The sequence below is a fragment of the Pinus tabuliformis genome, chromosome 9 (assembly GCF_031772625.1).
Source record: "Pinus tabuliformis cultivar Carrire ecotype Pingquan chromosome 9, CPIR1, whole genome shotgun sequence".
In the NCBI taxonomy this organism is placed as follows: Eukaryota; Viridiplantae; Streptophyta; class Pinopsida; order Pinales; family Pinaceae; genus Pinus; species Pinus tabuliformis.
In genome coordinates this window covers 427,103,689-427,120,036 of record NC_142307.1, presented here as the reverse complement: position 1 = coordinate 427,120,036, position 16,348 = coordinate 427,103,689, and the positions used below count along the sequence as shown (strand labels likewise).

The following is a 16,348-nucleotide window of genomic DNA, read 5'->3' as shown; positions in this document are numbered from 1 at the left end:
AGCTCCAAGAAGTACCCCAAGCCCCCTAGTAGCTCCCAGAGCTCAATGTCCAACTCAAGCGAGACCCTCATGAGAGGGTCTTTCCACGACTCCAAGTCTCTCTCTCAAGATTGAGAACTTGGCATTTCCCAAAGGCTTTCTGAGGATGTTAGTAACCTATTTATCTAGCTTAATGTGATGGAGCCTTATTTCTCCCTTATTGTACCATATCCCGGATAAAGAAGTACTTGATATCAATATGTTTGTATCAATCATGGAACACAAGATTATGTGAGAGATGAATCCCACTTTTATTGTCGCAATAAATGATGGTGGTATCCAACACATGCTCAAATATCTCACTGAAGAGCTTCCTCAACCAAATAGCTTCACAATAAGCGAAGATAGATGCAATATATTCAGCCTTTACAGTGCTTAGTGCAATATGTTTTTGTTTTCGACTCATCCATGAAATTGCAACAGATCCCAAAGAAAAACAACATCCATATGTGCTTTTTCTATCCACCACACTACCAACCCAGTCAACATCAAAATATCCATGTAGCCTCAAATTCCTGGCAGTATATCTCATTCCATAGTTGATAGTGCCATGCAGATATCTTAGAAGATTATTTGTAGCAACCTAATGTGCATGATGAGGCTCAACCATAAATTGACTCAAAGTATTTACAACGAAGCATATATCTAGTCAGGTGTTCACCAAGAGCATTAGGGCCCTGAAAGTTATCTATATTTAGAAGGATTTGCTAATTTTGAACCAACAACACTTCCACATAGCTTCTTGAAATTTAGTTCCATCAGATTAGACACAAACTTGCATTCCACCATACCACATATTTCTAACAACTTCATAATGTATTTCCCTTAAGAAAGGAAAGCTTGTATGTCTTTAACCAAGCCTCCAAGCCTAGGAAGTAACACATCAGTCATAGGTCATTCATTTCGAATTCGAAAGTCAACTCCCTCTTGCATTGATATGTAAGAGGGTTTGCACTAGTCAGAAATAGATCATCGACATATAAGACAAAATTAAGTGGCATGTCTTTTTCACCTTGAAGTTATTGTTTGGATCAACATAGCTCCTTGTAAATCTCAGCTTCATATGATAGTTATCAATCCTCTCATCCCAAGCCCTAGGGGATTTATTTAACCCATAGAGGGATTTCTTCAACCTACATATATGTGTCCTTCTATCTTGTACTTCAAACCCATAAGGTTGTTATAAGTAGACTTCCTCCTTAAGTGAGCCATGAAAGAATGCAGTCTTGACATCCATTTGATGTAGGCTCCATCCTTGATTGGTAGTAAGAGGAATTATGAATCCAATAGTGGTGTATCGAGCAGCTGGGGCAAATATTTTATCATAGTCAATTCCTTCCTTCTGAAAGAAACCACAAGCCACAAACCTTGCTTTATATTTTTCAACGCTTCCATCAGCTCCATGTTTAACTTTGTAGATCCACTTTGAAGTGACTATGGACTTGTCCTTGGATGTAGGCACCACTTCCTAGACATATTCTTCATGATTGACTCATACTCCTCAACCATCGCATCTTTCCATACCTGGTGCTTTACAACTTCTTCAAAAGTGAAAGGTTTAGTTTGAATGATAGTACTCATGGTAACCAAGTATCCTTGATATTTTTTAGGCTTCTTACTTTCTCAAAATATTCCTCTAGGAGCAGAATACTTTTTTGCATCTTGAAGAGTATCCTAGATCCATAGCAGTCTTTTCTTTGAGGTAGAGGGATCACCAGGAGGTGGATCAAAAGGATCCATCGAGCCATTAACATTGGGCATATGCTTATCCATCGAAGTTTTTCTTATTTTTCAGTAGCATCATCATCCTTCCTTGAGATGGGGAGATCTGATTTGGCTTTGTTGAGGGCAGTGTATTCATCAAAAGTAACATCTATGCTCATTTCCACATCTCTTTGATCATGTACATAAACTATATATGCCTTTGAATTTTCACTGAATCTAACAAATACACCTTTCTTCCTAGAAGCTTCCAACTTGTTCCTTTTCTCTTTAGGCACATGAAAATACACAGGACAACCAAATATTCTAAAATGAGAAACATCAGGTTTCTTACTAGTGAAAAAAATTCTCCCCACAAAAAATTTAGTAGACCTTGATCATAGATCATGGCACATGTGGCTTCCATAATAGTTCGATTCTTTCTTTCAACAAATCCATTTTTCTATGGAGTATACAGAACTGTTGTCTCCCTCTTAATGTTTACCTCTTTGTAATAGTCATTAAATTCATTATTCGGTTCCATTATTAGTTCTCAACGTCTTGATATCCTTTCATGTTTTATTCTCGACCAATTATTTGAAAGAACAAAACCATTTGAACACTTCATCCTTCCTCTTCAAGAAATAAATCCATGTTTTTTGGGAGAAGTCATCCACAAATATTGCATAGTATAAGTATCCTCCCAATCAAGTTACGGGAAAGGCACCAGACAAGTCATAATGGATCAATTGAAGAATATCAGTTGTATTTCTCTCACTAGAAGGGAATGGTCCCTTTGTATGTTTCCCAGCTGCCCAACCTTGAGAAAATCCTTCATGAATCATATGAAACTTGGGCATTCCTGTGATCATCTTCCTTACCCCATGTAAGGCTTTGTAATGTAAGTGAGTAAATCTCCAGTGTCATAGCTCACATTGAATAGAAGTATCACTTTCCAATGCTCCCAAAGGACTTCCACCAACTTGATAAAGACCATCAACCCTAAACCCAAGAGTAAAAAAATCTTTGAAGTTCCTATGCCATGCACACCCCTTTCCATCAATGAAAGCTACCTTGAAAGCTTTGTCTTCCATCACATAAATAGACACCAAATTCTTCTTCAAATCAGGAAAATACAAGACTTCCTGAATATGTATGGTTTTACCATAGTTCAAGTGAAAAGTAACAATTCCTACCCCTTTCACGGGGTAGATTGCATTATCTCCAAGAATAATATTTAGGTTAGTCTTCCTCTCAACTCAATTTGAGAGAACCTCCTTATATCTAGTGAAATGCCTTGAGGTTCCATTATCAATTAACCAATGATCGAAGGTGTCCGGAGGAGAGGCAATAGACAAAGCATAAATGAGATACTATTCATCTTTTTTTTCTACAACATTATTTTCATCATACCTGACATTTCTTTTCCTCTTGAGAGGTCTATTATTTGCTTCTCAAGCAACAAGAGCATTCCTTTTTCCTTTTTTATTAGACTTGTTGTTTCTTTGATTGTTATTATTATCCCTTGGAGGATTCTTCTTGTTAGGACACTCTCTAGCATAGTGGGTGAACTTGTTGCAATTGTCGCATCTTCCTTTGCCTTTTCCTTTGAATCCCCTCTTAGATCCTTAACCATGTCTCCTTGAATTAGATCAACCATTATCATTCCTCCTATTAACATGTGCAAAGAAAGAAGTAGGTTCATTTCCAATATAGGACTTATCTCTCTCCATCATCCTTATTTCCTCTTGAGTGCATCAAGCCAATAGCTCATCAAAACTAGGTGTCCTATCATTATTGAGAATGGTGGTGACAAATGTTTTCCATGGCCTTGAAAGACCTCCAAGAGCAATAAGGGTGAGTTCCTTGTCAGCAGTAACTTCTCCGATAGATAGTAGATCATTATTCACTTGAGTAATTCTCATGAAATAGGCTTCAATAGACTCCCCTTCATCCATCTTGATGTCCCTTAACTTGTTCTTGAGAAAGAGGATTTGATTTGCATTGTTGACTTTGAACATCCCAGTCAACTTGTCATAAATTTCCTTAGAAGTTACCAAATCAGAAATATAGGCAACTAAATGTTTTTTAATGGATTCAATTAATATTTTCTTAGCTTTGATCTCACCATTTCTATACTTCATTCTAGCATCAACATGTGCATTTGAAGGAGGCTCCATAACTTTCCCTTGCACATAGTCCAATACTTCATGTTCCTCCAAATTTAGATCAAGTGTCATCTTGCAAGCATGATAAGGTTGATTTCTCGTTGAACTTATCCTTTGTCTTGAAATAAGAGGTAGAAGCCATAGACACTTATCTCAATAGACCTTGTCCAACAGTAGAAATAATTCCAAAAGTGATTGCTTACTTGTCCCTTGGGCTTGTCTTCACCTTGGCCCAGATACCATGTTAAGTTTTATGGTATGTTCAATGCTTGTGACAATTACTTCAATATATTATTAGCCCAGTAACAATTTCACTTTAGATTCGAATATCAATCACTTTAAGCTTCAACAATAGTTAATTATTAATAGTAATTGTAGATATAACATCAATAATAATGCACAAGAATACAACCCAATACAATAAACACAAATATTTAGGCTAATGCTAAGGAAAAATGCCACAAGGGGGAAATCCCAACCAATCCTTCTTATTGATAAATATCAAATGTCCAGTAGAGAAATAAAATCCAATTTTGTACAATGATGACAAAGTCAAAGTCAAAGATTTGACTATCCAAAGAAATATGCCCAACCAGAAACAATGCCCAAAACAAGAAGCCCAATCTGATCCAAATATGTCTTTGTCAAATTTGTAATTTTGAAGTATGTCAACAACAATCAACTTGTCCTAACTAGCCTAGTCAAAAGTAGTCAAACTATGGTAAAAAAACCTCCAAACAATTTGGTCAAACTAGCCAACTCAACCTCTTCAATAGGTGAAATTCAACCCAAAACAAAGTTGAAAACTAGTCAAACTGAGTCAATGTTCTGTAGTCAAAGTCAATAATCCAACCTGCAGTCAAGACTAGTCAACACGCCCAAAATTCCTCGGTTTGTGTGCCAATGAATGCATCCTGCCCAAATGGAACTTTTCCAAGTCAAAAACAGTCAAATCACCTCAGAAAGTCCTCAATCAACGCTGGTAAAAGTCTACTACATAAAATTCAACGCATGAGAAACATAACAACCAAGGAACCCTTCACATGTGTGGAAGATAGAGTTGCCTCAGAAGGTGTATGAACCAATCAAAAGATGAGAGAGAATGTGTTGTGGATGAATGTGCCAAAATGAGGAGGTATTGATTTATATTTATAATGGTTGGCATGAAGTGAGAATTCATGCCTCTTCATCACTGGGTCGACTTGAAGAGGGGAAGCTTGGGGCTGACTTGATTTTGAGGCATTTATAGTTATGCAAAAATTCTAATTTTCCAAGTGAAGTGAGATTCCATCAAAGGGAATCCAAATGTGAAAAGATCCATCAAAGGAGGGGATTATAGGATGGGGAATTATCACTATTTGCACTCTTTAACAAGTACATATAAAATTGCAATGCAAAACTAGTCATTTGTGTAAGATACGATTAATCTATGTGCTGTGGAACAACCAGTTTTCTCAATGGCATTTGGACTTAATGTCAGAGCTCATAGTATCACTTATCCCTCCAATAAAAGTGCAGTTGGCTTATGGTGATTATGGAAATGGTGTAAGGTCAAAACCTTCTACAAAACTAAAGTGACATGGTTTTCGCTTATGCCAGAGTGTTTCATATCTTCAAAATATTAAGGATCTCCTTGGAAGATCCATGCATGGAATATCCATCAATTAGTGCTATCCAATAAACCACATCTGGCTCAGATATTTTGTTAAACACATCACGCACAAACTCCATTCTCTCACATTTTCCATACATGTAAAGGAGAATTCACTAAAATACCTCAAATTGAAAATTTTCTCTCTATTATTTTCCCATGGATTTCCATACTTTGTTCCAGAGATGTCAAGTGAGCATATGTTGAAAGAATGATGATAAAGGTGAAGTGATTTGGCTAGAAATTGGCTCATTGTATTTGGTGTAAGAGTCAGAATTCCTACTTGGTAGGTACACATTTTGCATAAGTTTATATCACGATAGTTCATCATATTAGAACTCTTTATTCACTTGGCCATTTGTGGGGGGTGTTGTAAATGTTAAAATTCACTGACAATATTATCAATCCTTGAACCCATGCTCATATAGGGTTTGATGAAATATAGAAGAGGAATATTTTCTTAGAAGATATCATGATTTTAGCATACGCATGTCATGGATTTGTCAATACAACACAAAATCTATTTTAAAATATATCACAATCATCCCCGAGGTCATGGATGATCATGATCATTTGGCCTATATATAGACATGCATTAGTATTATACTATATGTTTGTAGTCTCAGTCACTCTATAAAATCCCTATTCCTACTAAAATTTTAGGCTAGGATTTATATATTGTAGTATTTATACCTAAGCATACTATATATGCAATCTTGTTACATAAAATAAATTGCACCTAGCATAATGTAAATAGGTATATACACACCGTACATACATAGGTAGGTGCATATCTGCATTTCAACACACAAGAGTAGCTACAATGCACCATTGGTTTAGTACTTTAATAACCATGGTAATTCATTAAGCTATTAACATGAGAGAAACATATACCTCAATCGAAGAGAAACAATTGAGTCAGGGACAATGACTCATTTCCCAACCATAGACTACCTGCAATCAAAATTCTTGTGCAGTTGTCTCCCCCAAGCTAGGTCCTAGGGCTTGAGAAGGTTTCTTATGGACTAAAACAATGTTGTCAGTTGGATTAGGAATCCCAAAAAAAAAATCACAAAAAATAGAGCTCCTTTCTTTTGCGTACACACTCCTCCACTACCTTAGATAGAGTATTGTTCTTAACAACATTTGAACCCCTTGCTCTCTACCTGTAAGTGTTTCCTTAAGAAATATATATGGACCAATATTCTATTTAGAAGGTGTAACCATCATCTACTAGATGGGTGATTGAAATATCATTGCTCTTTCTGTCCTCCCCACAGAGCAGGTCGAATCCCCCTTCTTCTCTCCTCTTTGAGCTACTTGTTTCCCTCCTTAAATCTTCCTCCTACAACTAGTATCCTTTAGTGGTCTGAATTCTACCCTTTTTCTATTGTTTTCCCAATTTGGCCCAAAAAATTGTGAGCCAATGAAATGCAACCCACTTTTCCATTTTGTTCATATTATTTTTTTTAGTTGACTTTGCCATCGTTAATGTTGAAATAGCAACAAGAAATGTTAAAAATAGAAGCCAGAAATTCCAATTTAATTTGTCCTTATATTAAATTGTGAATTAAAATTGTAATTCTTTTCTCATAGAAACTTGTAATAGTTAACTAAGTTAAGTTGACTTATTTAACTTAGGAATTTCAAGTTGGAAGTAGTTTGGAAGTCATGTATATGTTCTCCCTACGTTTTAGGGGTCCAAGATGAGTTTAATTATGATTTGTAATTAGATAACTCGGTTTACTGAGTTATGTTGAATTAAATTAGTTCCAAACTATTTGAGGAACTAATAGAGAGTTAACAATCAGTTGGTGCACTAGTGCATCCACAAGTGTTACTCTAGTTAACTAAAGATCCCCTCATCAGAAACTCATACATGTCAATTCAGAGAAAGACCCAGTTGAAACTAGAGTGCAGGGACAATGTACTATTAGTTGTATGATTTATTGAGTTGTAAATATCATGAATGCAATTAGAGAAGGGCCTAATTTTGGATTGCACAATTATGGATCAGGAATTTCACTTTAAATACAGGCTAATTCTCTTAGGAATTGTGCAAAGAATCAGAAGCTTGGAGGCTTGGAAATTTGGCTAAGTACTGGCCAAAGGCAGTCATCAGGCAGAGGATAGGAAATACTTGTGTAGGTTAAGCTCAAGGTTGAGCAGAGCATATTGTATTCATCCAAATTCTTTGACCAAGGACGCAATATATTAGGGGCTTATATATCAACTAAATAAGCTAAGGATTTGGCTTAAACTAGCTTCTGAGCTAAGAGAGTTGAGCATACTTGTGCGGAATTGTTATAGTGAGAACAAGATTTGTATCTTCACTCATATTTTTGACTTAATGTAATATAGGTAGTAGGGGTTTTGAGCAGTGGCTTTCCCTAGATACATTTTGTCTTATGTTCCATTTATTTATCTTCTTCTTGTTCATATTGTTTTCATCGATCTATTGCCTTCCATTGGTTGAAAGTAGAAGTAGATTATTGTCCTGTGCTTGAGTAAATTGCACAAGCTTGTGAATCTATAGGAATATTCTACATGGTATCAGAGCTGAGAACAATATACTAGAGGAGATTTCGAAGTTTTGAGTTTTGGGTTATAGGTGAAATTTGAATTTGCAATACATACTTCAGGATCGGTAGATGGCATTCTACAGTTTGTGGCTCAAGTATGCCTTGGAAGGAAACTCAAATTTTATAGCCTGGAGGGATAGAATGGAGGTTGTGCTAGAGGATAATGGCTTGAAGGAATTCATTGATCAATAAATTCCTAAGCCAGAAACATCGAATGCTCAGAATTTGGTTGAATGGAAGAAGTGTGGCGAAGGCAAGGGAGATAATCCTTAAGGGAGTTCGAGATCACATTGTCTCAAGTATCCATGGCAAGGAAACTTCATATGCTATGTGGAAAAAATTGATGGACTTGTATCATAATAGCAGTAACCAAAGGAAATTGGCACTAGAGGATAAACTTCGAAAAATCAAAATGGAGAAAGGTGAGATTATTCCAAAATACTTGACCAAGTTCAATCAATGTCGTGATGAACTTGGAAGTGTTGGAATCACGATTTTCAAGGATGATACGGTGAGTCTTACTCTTCTAGGACTCCCAAAGAGTTGGAATAGTTATCATGACTCTGTCAATGGTTGGGAGAAGTTGCCGGATTGGGAATGACTCTGGTCGGTTTGATGTAGGAGGAGATCAGGAGGAACACCAGGGATGGCTCTTCATCAAAGACTGATGATGAAGAGAATTGTGCCTTAGAGATTAAGGCGAAGAAGGGGAAAGGGAAAGATTCCCATTCCAAATTTGATTCCTATCATGGAGGTATGAATAAAGACATGACAAAAGTTAAGTGCTTTCATTGTCATGAGTTGGGCCATTTTGTTACAAATTGTCCACTTAAGAAGTCCAAGAAGAAGTCCTCAGGAGGAGTTGCGGGTGAGTATTTGGCCTCTCAATTCGAATTGGAATTTTCCCTCATTGCATGCATGGCATCATCATTGATGGGAATTGTATGGTACTTAGACTGTGGAGATTCATTCCTCATGATTGGAGACAGAGTTATTTAGTGACCTAGAGGAGAAGGATCTCTAGATGCAAATTGAGATTGGTGATGACGAGAAGTATAGTGTTACTAGATTGGGCATGATTACTTTTCAGAGGGAGCATGGGGCTCCACTCACCTTGAATAATGTTATGTATGTGCCCAGGATGAAGAGAACATGGTATCCGTTTCCATTCTTGAGGATAGAGGCTATGATGTGATCTTCTTGAAAGGAAAGGAATTCCTTAGACACATAGCCATGGGTCAAGTAAAGAAGATATGGATTCCAATGAAGAATTTCTATAAGCTAGAGGTAGAGGAGTGTGCTTCTTTGAACACAAAAGTAGAAAGGGTGCAGAGCCAAGACATTGGTGAGTTGTGGAACAAGCGATTGGGCCATTTGCATCATGGGGCTTTGAAGATATTGCAACAGATCTCTACCGGTCTTCCCAAAGGTACTTGAGCAATTTGATACATGAAAGGGGTATACTTTTGGAAAATACACCAACTGTTCCTTTCACGACAGTTTCAGTCGACAAAGGAAATAACAGTTAGAGACTTTGATGATAGATGCATCATATTGATTCAAGTTGGATGCTTTTTTTTTCTTAGAGTTGTTGTAGCAACAACACTAGAGAGAAGTGTTGCATGCAAGACATTCCAAATGTTTAGGATTGAGATCGAGTTGAATTCCTTTCTTGTTGAGAGGGAGTGTTGAAAATAGATAAAAGAAATGTTAAAAATAGAATCTAGAAATTCCAATTTAATTCGTCCTTGAATTAAATTGTGAATTAAAATTGTAATTCTTTTCTCATAGAAACTTGTAATAGTTAATTAAGTTAAGTTGACTTATTTAACTTATGAATTTCGATTTGGAAGTATTTTGGAAGTCATGCATATGTTCTCCCTAAGTTTTAGGGGTCTAGGATGAGTTTAATTATGAGTTGTAATTAGATAACTCAGTTTACTGAGTTATGTTCAGTTAAATTAGTTCCAAACTATTTGAGGAACTAATAGAGAGTTAACAGTCAGTTGGTACACTAGTACATCCACAAGTGTCACTCTAGTTAACTGAAGATTCCATCATCAGAAACTCATACATGTCAGTTCAGAGAAAGACCTAGTTGAGATTAGCGTGTAAGGATGATGTACTATCAGATGTATGATATACTAAGTTGTAAATATCATGCATGCAATTAGAGAAGGACCTAATTTTGGATTGTGCAGTTATGGGTGAGGAATTTCCCTTTAAACATGGGCTAATTATATCAGGAATTGTGCACAGAATTAGAAGCTTGGAGGCTTGGAAATTTGGCTAAGTATTGACCAAAGGAAGTCATGAGGCGGAGGATAGGAAATACTTGTGCAGGTTAAGTGTCAGACGGAAAGAGTCGATAGTGCGGACACAACCAACCTCCCTAGGAGCCTAAGACTCTCTAGTGACAAACAAGACAAACAAGAGCAATCCTTCTCTAAACATGCATTTACTATACGAGAAATCAAGTGTTTAGATCCTACCTGTAGTCCAACGCTGTTGTAGCAGTCCAGCCTCGCTGATCCGGATGAGCTCCTCCTTCACTTCGAAACCTGCATTCACTAACAATCAAACGATTAAATAGCACTTGATAATCTCATAAAATAAAACATATTTAACACATAGACCAAGGAGTACATGAAACAACTCATAAATAACAAGTTATTGAGAAGAATGGACTCATTTGCATTAATAGGAAACAAAAGGAACAATTAAAACCTGAGCCTTGGTGTTGTGCAAGTCCCTCCCAGGGTCCATCAAGAGTTCTCCTTTACTTTGACAAAGCTCACCCACTTCCAAATAGAACAAGCAAAGATGGTAATCTCTCCTCACAACCTTCTAAATGGGAGTCCTAATTCCAGCAGCATCTACCCTTAGAAATGTTTAGCTTTCAACCTCCCCTCCTTCTGGCCCAATGCCTGTATTTATAGTGGTCAAGAGGAATTTAATCAGGTCCACCATCAATGGGATAATTCCCTCTTTGGATGGGATAGCTCCCTTATTGATGGGATAAGTTCCTCTTTGGTAGGGATACATGAACCATCTGGAGGCGCTTCATACACGTCAAACATACTTCTAGAAGCCTCTAGAAATGACCACAAGTAACTTTTTTGGAGTGAAACTTGCGCCTTTTGACCTTTAAAGGGGTACGCACCTACCCCTTTACATACAGAGCGTAAAAGTACGCAGTTTTTGTGAACATCAGGTGCGTATACGCAGGTAAGGCCGAGAGAATCTGCGTACCCAGAGATAAACACATTTACAAATACTTTCTCTCTTTTTGGAGTTTGACATGGAGAGTAGAGGCATAAGACTTGCCCAGGAGGATAGCATGATTGTTGATAGAGCCATACTAACTGTAAATAGCCATGGTGACATTTTTTAGGGTAACAGATTGCCCCCTAAAGTGCGAAGCCTGTAGTAGATTAGGGTTTTGTATTATCTAGGAAGGGTGAAGTGATTTATCATTTCAAGGATTATCTCGTGGAGAGCCTGGTCAGAACCTGCAATTTTCAACACAAAATACATGTATAAGATTATATCATCGCTGAGGTAGGCATTCCCATACTCAGATCAAAACTTTAACTAACAGACTAACTACTCTGATACAGGAATGATCTTGCAGTACATCATAATCATAGACTTGCGTAGACACAGTATGGACGCAGCCATCTATTTATAATTGGTCTACTATATAATGAATACAAAACTCCTCGCAGCCTGGATGGTGGAAACTAGATCCAGGGTCTTCATTTCCACTTCCCGAATTGGTACGATTCTAGCCATGTGAATAAATGAGTTGATGTCGAACATGGTAGAAACCACTCGATTACCAGTCGATGATGTAAACTGTTAACAAGTGAGAGAGAGACCACCAGTAATGTCAATGGTTCTCAAAGTACCCAGTACAATCCATGAGATGTGAATGAATGAATTGATGTCGAACATTTCACGGAATCCTTCGATCGAAAGTCAATGATGTAAACTGACGTCAAAGGCGAGAAACCTGCCATTGATGCATGCAGACTTCAAGGTACTGACGATTTCTAAGTCATCTCTCTAGATAATGTGCTGATGTCGATAGAAAGCGACCCGTTGCAGGCAAGCCCACAACACGAAATCATTGTTCAAGTTGAAGAAATGTTGTTGTAAGGACTGACTCAGGGATGGTCAAATGGATGACAAGTATTTTTGCAGATGAAAGTTTTGTTTGCAGACTTCTTGAACACATAACGACACGACAGATGGCTTGGTGACGAATGACTCAAAGTTAATCCCCAGAACCCGGCTAAAGACTTTCAATGTGGTTTTATCAACTGTGAGGTAAAGGATTTCCCAACCCAGGTGAATGAAAAGTGTCGTGTTCAAGAGTGGTAATAAGGTTTCTTTTGAGACAAAGGATAACAAATAGGCTCATTCTTCTCTCTTTTCCCCCACCATTTCTGGCAAGTACCTCTTTATTTTTAACAAGCTTGAGGAGGATAACATATGCTTGATTATAAGCTCATCCTTCGGATGAGTCCAACCTAGTTTTGATTCGAACCCTAGGAAGGAGTGGTTCGTTCCTGTTTGTAATTGAACAGGTCCTTTACTGTGAAATTTTAACGAGCCCAGTATAGGAGAAACTCGGCGTTTTTCAATTTTAGAGAGTCTGAAAAACTTAAGAAGACTCCAGGTTGAACTTTTTCGTAAATTTGTGTCCCCCAAGCCCGAAAAAGTATAAAATAATACCTGGGAGAACCGCTTGATCTTGCGACCAAGGAGTACTTTCATGATTAGTGTCTCTGACCTGAAAAGTAAAAAGCGATCAAGGACACGTCGTTTTATTTCCATATCGAGTTTGAAACGACAAAAACCCGGCAATCTTTTCCTGTTTTTATGGTCAGAAAAGAGCTATAAGGGGACCGTCTTTTAATTCCGTTTTAACGAGTGTAAAAGAAACGCTCGGCAATCTTTTCATGTTTTAGGAGTCAGAAAAGAGCTTAAAAGATGACTCTGATGTTTTGGTTCGTGAAAAATGATGATTTTACTCTAAATTCCTTTTGTCCTGCACAAAAACGACACATTACTCATACCCGTTTAAGATGGGTAAAAATACATTGAAAAATGTCCTTTCATGGTGAAAAATAAACAAACTTAGCATTCATTCATCCAAAAAACCTATAAAAAGACTTTTTACCATGTCATTTTTACCATTTTACTGTTGAGGTTGAGAAAAGGGCTTTTGACAAGAAAACTTCCTGTGGTCATTGCGGAAAATCCGACCGTCAGAATCGAGCGCCGTCTCTTTCAGGTATTCCACAACATCCTCCTCTTCAATTTCATCCGTTTGAAATTCATTTTTAGGTTTTAGTTTGATTTTTTAGGGGGTTTAGGGTTTTAGGATATGTTTCTCGGGGTACGCAGGTGCCCCATGGGCGACCTGCGTACCCCGACCTTTTTTGTATATAGGAAAAAGGTCGGGGTATGCAGCCCGCCTTCAGACCAGAAGCGTACCGCCGCTCTATGTTCTGAACACGCGGTGCGTACCCCATGAAACACGCATTTTGAAACCCCAAACTCCAAATTCAACCAACCAAATTTTTTCAAATGAATTCTAACTATTGTTTTTTGGTGTGTAGGGCATTCACCATGCTAGATTGGAGAGAAAGAGAACACGAGGACATTGATTTGGCCGCAATTGGTCATCAACCTTCTATTGATGCGTTAAAAGCATGCGGTTTGTACAAATACTGGGCCATACCTGGCATGAGGGGCCAGGTGCCATTCCTTGAGTGGCTGGTTGAAAGGTGGAACATTCAGGATCAATGCTTCTACATCGGAGAGAACCAGCTCGAGATAGAGCCCTCCGATATATATTTTCTCTCTGGCTTGCCAAATAGGGGCGAGCAACTGACTCTGTCCGGGACTAGGCCGGGTGGCCAATCCCTTGCTAGCCTCCGGCTAGAGTGGTGCAACAATCAGAACCAGGAGAAAGGGATAGAAATCAAGTACATATCCCTGCCCGAACTTATGGTGATAGCCTTTACTGTTACCAAACTCTGCGGCGCAGCCGCTTTACACATTGCCACCGGGTCCCAAATGCGGATGGCGATAGATTGCTACCGAGGCACCATTTTCAACTGGTGCAATGCTGTGTTGGCCAATATGAAGGGCCAACTAACCAGGGCAAAGAACAGACAACTGAAGACTTTTGGATATGGGCATTTAGTTGTGAGCTTTGCCTTAGAGAGAGTTCCAATGCTGATCCCCCAGCATCTTACTGTTCCAGTTGGGGCTCCTCGGGAGCCTAAGTTGACGAGATGGGTTGCGGTAATGGCCCGGCATCCTGATGAGGGCGCGACAGTTGTTCGATTTCTTGATGGTTACTTTCACTGGCTAGAGAGCCAGGTCTTTGCTATTCAGGATTTTCCTTATGCCGGAATGGATTTTCGGAATGATCCGGACATGGTTCTTCCACAGGGAGAATAGTGGGACGACAGAGGTATTTCATTTTTCACAAGTTTTTAAATTATGTATATTTTTTTGTTTTTATGTATCGCCTCAAAACTGATAGCACAAATTTTCAAAATGCAGATGTAGGTCCACGGCGTCCGGCCAACCTCCGGGCTTTTGAGAGGAGAGTACCAGCTGTACCAGCACCAGCCCCACAGGATGCGGCCGCAGAGACCTTAGCCGAGCTGGAACAGGATCTAGAGCGTCTGACGGTGGGTATACCAGAGACCACCATAGATGACATTCCTATTCGACTTCAGTGCTATGTGGTCGCAGTCCCAGGACCTTTTAGGAGGTTCCTGTGTAGGGTAGCGTGGGCAGTTGTCTCGTATAGAGAGCACTACCAGTGATTGGCTAGTCACTTTTGTAGACACATATGACATTTTTGGTTTTTTGTACTTATCATTTTTTGCCGATCATAAGGTGTTTTTCAACCTATGATCGAAGACGATGTATATTTTTTACACACTCCTATATATATATATATATATATATATATATATATATATATATATATATATATATATATATATATATATATATATATATATATATCATTATTACCGGCTTATCTTGTTTAACATATGTGATGAAATGTTTTTAAAATTACTTGCATGATTATTGTAAATGTCTGTCCAACATTCGAGAAGCAATTGCATCTGCTAATGTATTTAAAGACCTTGGAATATGCTGATATTCAATGTAATCAAATTCACGTTCCAAGAGGCGCACTCTCAAAAACAACCTTAATAACACAGGATTTCTAATGGCATATACGCTATTAAGCTGTAATACAACGAGTTCAGAATCTAACCTCACTATAAAACGTCGAATTCCAAATGAAATAGATTCAGACAATAATTCAACCACTGCACTGTATTCTGCAATGTTGTTCGTCATTTGACCGAGGCTCACCCCATGCATAGAAACTAACTCATCAGAGGGCGAATAGATAACCCAAGCTGCGGAAGAGATATTCCATGTACTACGACAAGCACCATCGGCAAATCCAATGTACGTTTGGAGAGGCGTCGACATCTGCAATATCAAGAGTAAAACCAAGATAAGCCAGAATAACGACGAAAAACACACTTTCTAAGCTAAGCACACTATCTAAACTAACAAACATACTAGCTAGAAAGAAAACCTAACCTAACTAAAATTCTCCATACCCACCATTTAAGCATAATACCTCTTTAGGTAAAGTCCATTTATGGGTTTACCCAAAGAGTCCCCATCAAAATCTACCAGCTCATAGGCCCCTTTTGCTAGCTTTCGCTTTACAATGTAGGGTCCATGCCACATAGGAATGAATTTTCCAGCACCTAGCTTATCGTTAGCTTGATCATATAATAGCACTAGGTCTCCCTTCAAAAAACTCCGAGGGGTCACATTTCTATCATACTGAGCTTTCATTCGCTTCGCGTGAGTCTCGATTGCCAATGCAGCATCACGTCGAGTCTCATCTAATTGAGCTAAGTATAATAAATGTTTCTCCTCTTCAGAAGTAGCTGGGAGTAATTCGACAGCCATTTGAAGTGATGGGATTTCGCATTCAATGGGTAACATAGCTTCCAAGCCATAAACTAGCTGGAAAGGAGTGAACCCTGTTGAAGTTTTCACTGAAGTTCGGTATGCCCATAGCGCTGAAAATAACATGTTGTGCCAATTCGACCGATGAATACCAATGATTCGTCGGATCA

The 16,348-nt window shown here is 38.3% G+C and overlaps 1 protein-coding gene across 1 annotated transcript; it reads right to left on the bottom strand.

Moving 5' to 3' along the window:
* Window positions 1–3,497: 3,497 nt before the first annotated feature.
* LOC149148974 (uncharacterized) lies at window positions 3,498–3,980 on the bottom strand. The gene has a single exon (XM_089442336.1). It carries the CDS (start codon window positions 3,978–3,980, stop codon window positions 3,498–3,500), a length of 483 nt encoding a protein of 160 aa, XP_089298462.1.
* Window positions 3,981–16,348: the final 12,368 nt, after the last annotated feature.

What these genes read in the sequence shown, in the direction of transcription:
- LOC149148974 (XM_089442336.1), bottom strand. Translation starts at nt 3,980, where the DNA reads ATGACACTTGATCTAAATTTGGAGGAACATGAAGTATTGGACTATGTG.